The 6229-nt window shown below is 57.1% G+C and overlaps 1 protein-coding gene across 1 annotated transcript; it reads right to left on the bottom strand.

Annotated features, from left to right (window-relative positions):
• Positions 1 to 630: 630 nt before the first annotated feature.
• Positions 631 to 4609, bottom strand: CHMP6 (charged multivesicular body protein 6). The gene is made up of 8 exons (XM_084298384.1): positions 4478 to 4609; positions 4256 to 4365; positions 3711 to 3798; positions 3122 to 3208; positions 2943 to 3008; positions 2588 to 2668; positions 1956 to 2010; positions 631 to 960 (listed from the first exon to the last, which is right to left on the bottom strand). Exons 1-8 carry the CDS (start codon positions 4538 to 4540, stop codon positions 908 to 910), a joined length of 603 nt encoding a protein of 200 aa, XP_084154510.1. The 5' UTR covers positions 4541 to 4609; the 3' UTR covers positions 631 to 907.
• Positions 4610 to 6229: the final 1620 nt, after the last annotated feature.

Genomic DNA, 6229 nt, shown 5'->3' with positions numbered 1-6229 from the left:
GCTGCCTGAACACTGCGAAGGTGAACTCGGACGCTGCTGAAGGTGCTGAGCCAACACGGGGTGACTTCTGGCTCGTAACAGCAGCAGAAGGCTCCTTGTTATAATTTTTAAGAGGCTCAGCAGATTTCTTAACTCCACTTCTGCATTCGGTGCCACGGATTGCCAGAGGCAGAGCGGGATCTGAATGGGAATCCTTACCAGCTGCCTCTGACTCACGCCCAGGGAGCAGCTCCTCACCTCACAGGGTGGTTTTGTCCCTCTCAAGGAGAGCTGCTGCAGGCAAAACAAGCAATCTCTCCTAGCTTCACCCCAGTGAAGCACCCTCACGTCTGCTGGTTTTGCACGAGCTGCCAGGACCATTTCCAGCTGCAGCACAGAGGATTTGCTGCCTCCCCCCGGCTGCCTGCGCCCAGCCCCTGCCTGCGGGGCCCCACGGGTCCCTGCTCGTCCCTGGCAGGTCTAGGGGAGGATGAGAAACACCGGCAGCACTTCCACAGACAGAACAGAAGGGGAGAAGCAGAGGGACAGAGGCATGCGGACACCAGAAAGGTCAGGAGGGCTCATTGGGGATTCTGTCCAGGCAAAGGCAGATTTACAACTGAAACCAAACCAAGCAAACCTAAGAAAGCATTTGGCTTTGGAAGTTTGAGAGTTGTTATTTAATCCCGAGACAGCGCAGCTGAGTGAGTTCAGAATTTAAGTTACAAAAAAAGAAAGCACTAGAAAATAATCTTGATACAAGAGCAATAATCAACCAGCTGAGGCTCCCCACCCTGCGCAGGGAATCCTGCTCCGCAATCCGCCCAGCACAGCTGGGATGCTGCCGAGGCAGTGCTTGTTCCCAGCACAGGCTGGGATGGCAAACTGTCCTGGGTGAAAGTGATGGGGGAATCCCCAGGAGTGGGAGTTAGGATGCTGCCACAAGCTCTGGTTTTGGCCTGTTCTTGATTGGTGTTGGTTCTGTGGAGGAAAAAAGAGACTTGGTACAGAAACAGAGAACACAAACAATCTCCAGAATCATCTCCCGAGGAAGAACTAAGGCTCTCATTCCACGTCTCAGCAGAGCAACAAATGCTCACAGTGCCTGGAAAGTTACTGAGCTGTAAGTGTTCATTATAAATGATTCTACATCCCCCGTTTGCCCCTCTTTTTCACAAAACTTCAAGAATTAAAAGTTTCAGAATGTACCCGACACAACCTCAGCTAGCTCCCAGCCCAGAGAAACAGATCTGGAACAGCAAGAGATTCCTCGGAGGGCAGGGGGTGGGCAAGCTCTGCCTCCCTCCCCTTTATCCCGACACCAACCTAAAGCAGGCTCAGCCAGCTGCACGCTGCAAGGGCAGCTCGTATTTTATTTGGCTGTCCTGTGGCCAACGTGCAGAGATGACAACTGAGCCGTGGTCAGTAAACAAGCACTACGACTAAACAACCCTGTCTGCAGAGCTCACGCTCCAGCAGGTCTGGAGTCCTGGGGCTCCAGCAACCCCCACCCAGCCAGCTCAGAACCACTGTGTTCAGCTGAAGGAAGGTCACCAGAGCTTCAAACCATCACGAATCTCACTGAGATCTTTTTTCCTCCTCCTTTTTTTCCCCCCAGTGTGAATGCTGCTATCCGTGGTCACCAAATGTTGTCCTTGCACGCTGTGTTGACGTGCAGGGAACCGGTCAAGTTTTGGATGAAGCAGAGGGTCAGGGAAGGAATCCCTCGTGGAGCTTCACACCGTGACACACCGCAGCTGGCAGCCCACCAGCGGGTCCAGAGCGTGACTTGGGAGCAGCAGGTGCAAGCCACACAAGGGGAAACCCTTCCAGAATGACTAAATGCTGACTAACAGAAAGGGACCGGGGCCTTGAGGCCTCTTAAGGCAAAGGTTCAGCAAGAAGGGGTTTGTCAGAGCCACTTAGAGTAAGGAGAGGGTCTCCAAGCATTGCACAGAACCAAAATGAAAGCGTACCTGCGACCTCTGTCGGGAGTGGCTCAGAAGGAACTTCTGGAAGCTCCAGCTGTTCCTGCAAGAACATGGAAGAGGACACATGGCACACACCCCACACACCAGGCGGTGGTCCCAGACCCCTGCACCCCAGTTCTGTGCCAAGACTGGGAACAGGACAGGAATAAAAGAGACTTCACAGACAAACTGACATCTGCCCCCAGAACTGCGGGAAGGGTTACGGGTTCCAGCACCGCCCAGTAAGTGAAGCCAAACCAAGCCAGTGTTTGGAGCCACGGGCAGCACAGAGATGGGTGGGAGTGATAACGGACACTGCTTTATCTGAGCACGACCCAGGACTTTCAAGATCTTCACCTACTGAAGTAGAATAGCTCTCCAGTAAGAATGGAGACCAGCTGACTGTAACAGTTAGCAAATGCAAGTACAACCCTTAAAATCAACCCATTTTAAATGACCCCTGCGTATGGAGCAATTAGCTTAGTCTTTGCTGACACAGGAATTAGGCACAAACGGGTATAACTGATCTGCAGCAGAAGACAAGCTGTCACGAGTGGTGAAAAGACATTCCCCTATTGCAAACAGCTGCCTGGAAACGCACGCTGCAAATAATTATAAGAACATCAGGTTAATCCTACCTGAGTAATAGTATTTAATTCTTCTAGAATGGCATCTTCATCCTCCTCAGTCAGGCTGCCAGCCAGTAGCTCGTCGATTTGCTACAAAAGTGAGGAAAAGACACGCTCCAGTCAAAAACGATGCACAGAAGCAGCTCTGTGGCTTAGAGCGGGACACGTGGATGTGGGAAATCAACACAAACACCGGCTGAAGGGGTACTCAGAAAACTAACAAGCCTAATTTTTCTGCAGGCAACTGAGATTCAATTCCCAGCCCGATTGCCTGTTAAATAAGGCTGGGAACACACCGCACGCCAGAGCAATTCTGTGTGGCAGGCTGCCTCTGCTCACAGCTGTTCATGCACACAGTACGTACCCTCTGGTACTCCACAGCATCTTGGGTTTCACCTATTATTCTTTCCACTTCTTCTATTGACATAACCTGAAGAGACAAAATTCGTGTGTAAACGAGGCCCGCAGGGAGACAGCTGCCAACACCCAGGACCCTGCCTAGTCCGAGGCAAGGCAACACTCAGCTGAGCTGCTCACACGTACCTGGTGCATCTTGTTCAGACACTCGTTGCCTATTTTCAGACCCTCGATGACCTTCATTTCGATCTGGGTGAACTCGATGTCCTGGACCTGAAACAGGAAGGAGAGGGGGATGCACCACCAGCTGTCACAGCCCAGGCACAGACTCCCAAGGTTCCCAGAGAAATGCAAGGAAAAGAGAGTCAAGAGCCCCAACAGAGACTTCAATTACACCAGCAGCATGAAACATGCACAGGAAAACTTTTAACACAGGCAGCTGCATATCCAGCAGGCCTTTTTCTGGCTCTCCAGCTGGCAACCTACGCTGAGGCTGTAGTTTCGCTGACCACACCAGAACAAATACATCTGTTCCTAAAACCAAGGTCCCAAGACAAGCCAGAGGAAGTTTCTACTACAGCTGCCTGCACTGTGCCTCAAGTTTTAGTAACTCACTACACTTGTATTTAACATGGAGCCTGCAATACAGACTCAAACCAAGCTCATGCTGATTCGTTAGAGAGGAGCTGTGACATGAGGCTGATCTCAGCGCGCTGTGCGTTGGGCACAGGACTCTGCCCCCAGCAGGAGGTGTTGGCTGGAGGCTGTCGCTCACCATGCGCTCCAAGTTGCTGATCTGGTTATCCGTCCTGTCCAGGAGCTGCTCTTGGTAGCGCTTCTTCTTCAGCAAGAGCAGGGCTTTTCTGGGGGACGAGAAGAGCAGGACAGCTCAGCACAGAGAGGAGCAAAGGGGATAAGAGCAGGGCTTTTCTGGGGGAAGGGAGAGCAGGACAACTCAGCACAGAAGGAAGCAGATGAGCCTAAAGAGGCCGCTTTAGGTGACGGTACTCATTTAAACACCACTCATTTTGTGTTATTTTTCCAAAGGAGGAGAAATAAACGTGAAAATTAAATGTGACCTCTGAGCTGTTCCCATGAATAAGGGTGAGCCAATTAATCGAGCATAAACTGGCGACTTAGCACCTGTGCTTGGTGGGGACGGGGGGTTTATTGTGCTGGGGGGGGGGGGGGGTCACCGTGCTGGGGGTGTCACCGTGCTGGGGGTGTCACCGTGAGGCCCCCCAGACCCCAGCCGGGCCCCCAGGGGCTGGGCCCAGCTGGAGAAGCACCCCCAAGCCCCCCCCCAGCGGCCCCACTCACTCCTTCTTGCCCTCCTTCAGCAGCTGCCGGGCCAGGGCTCGCTCCCGCTCCATGTTGAGGCTGATCCGCTTCTGGTACTGCCTCAGCTTGTCGCGCTGCTGCTTCAGCTGCTGCAGGGACACGGCGGGACGCGCCTCAGGGCCGGGCCCGGGGCAGGGGCAGGGGCAGCCGCCGCCGCCTCACCGGGCCCAGCCCTCACCGCCACCTCCCTCTCCCCGTTACCAGCACGGCCTTGTCCTGCTCCGTGACGCGGCTCCGCCGCTTCCTCCCGAACAGGTTCCCCATGGCCCCGGTCCCGGCCTCGGCCTCGGCCCGGCCCCGGGCGGCCCCGGCCCCGGCCTCCCCCTCGGCCTCCGCCCCCCGACGGCGGCCGCGCAGGGCCCGGCCCCGCGGAAAGCGAGAGGCGGAGAGGGGAGAGGGGGCCGCGGGGGGGCGGTAGCGGGGCGCGGAGGGAGCCGGGGGGGTGGGGGGGGCTGTAGGGGATGGGAGGGTGTAGGGGGGGCTGTAGGGGATGGGGGAGGGCTGTAGGAAATAGGGGATGCTGGGGAGGGGGTGTAGGGGATAGGGGTCTAATGGGGAGGTCTGTAGGGGATGGGGGGTGTTGGGGAGGGGGTATTGGGGATGGGGGTGTAAGGGGGGGCTGTAGGGGATGAGGGGGGTCTGTAGGAAATAGGGGGTGTTGGGGAGGGGCTGTAGGGGATGGGGGCGTGTGTGGGGGTCTGCAGGGGATGGGAGGGTGAGGGGGGGTCTGTAGGAAATTGGGGGTGTTGGGGAGGGGCTGTAGGGGATAGGGGTTTAATGGGGGGGGGTCTGTAGGAAATAGGGGGTGTTGGGGAGGGGCTGTAGGGGATAGGGGTTTAATGGGGGGGGTCTGTAGGGGATGGGGGCGGGGGGGCTCTGTAGGAAATAGGAGGTGTTGGGGAGGGGCTGTAGGGGATGGGGAGATGTAGGGAATGGGGGTGTAAGGGGGAGTCTGTAGGGGATGGGGGAGGTTATAGGGCACCGGGGTATGGGGCTTGTAGGAAATAGGGGGTGGGGGGGGGGTGTAGGGGATGGTGGGGGTATAGGGGATGGAGAGTGGAGAGGGGGGGGGTTATAAAAGAGGAAGGGGGTTATAGAGGGGGGGGTGTAGGGGTTGGTGGCCATAGGGGGTGGGGATATAGGGTTAGTGGCTATAGGGGATGGGGGGTTCTGGGAGAAGGGGTGCCCCCTTTATGGGGGGGTTATGGGACAAAGCATTCAGGGGGTGGTGGGGGTAAAGGGGAGGGATGGGGGAGGCTGTAGGGGATGGGGCAGCATTGGGGGGGCTGTAGGAAAAGGGGGCTATGGAGGATGGGGTGTATAGGGGATGGTGGTTGTAGGGGGTGGGGGAGTGGTGGGGAACGGGGGTATGTGGGATGGGGACGAAAGGGACGGGGGACTGCAGGGAATGGGGGCTGTAGGGCAGAGCATGGGGCAATAAAGGCACTGGGGGTGTGAGAGGAGGTGTGCTGGGGCAGGGGCAGCTGTGGGGAGAGTGGGGGGGTCCTGGGGTAGGGACAAAGGGGGCCCCATCCCCGTTCTCCGCCCAGAGCAGGCAGCGCCCTCCACGTGTGTCAGAGCCTCAGAGATCCACCAGCACGTCCCCGAGGCTCCACGTCCCCAAGGCACCACGTCCCCACGTCCGATCCCAGGGCTCTGCAATTCGGAGCCCCCCAGGGCGTGCACACCTCGGGGCCTGGTGCTGTGCCCCTCTCATGGCGCTGCCGTGCCGGCTGCGGTGGGTTTTGGTCGCGGGGTGCCCGCCGTACGGCGCTCCCCGAGGTGATCTGAGCTCAGTTAGACCACTGGGATTTGTGAGACAACACAGCACAAAATGCCCCTTTTTCGCCGCTGCATTTTCTCCCCAAATCATCCATCGGCTCGTTCTGCACCACCCGATGTTCCCAAAGACGTTTTCACCTCTGGAGGCCATGAGGATCCGGCTCTCGCTTC

The sequence above is a fragment of the Netta rufina genome, assembly GCF_964035555.1.
Source record: "Netta rufina genome assembly, chromosome: 19".
NCBI classification, from domain to species: domain Eukaryota; kingdom Metazoa; phylum Chordata; class Aves; order Anseriformes; family Anatidae; genus Netta; species Netta rufina.
This window is presented reverse-complemented; position numbering and strand designations above follow the sequence as displayed.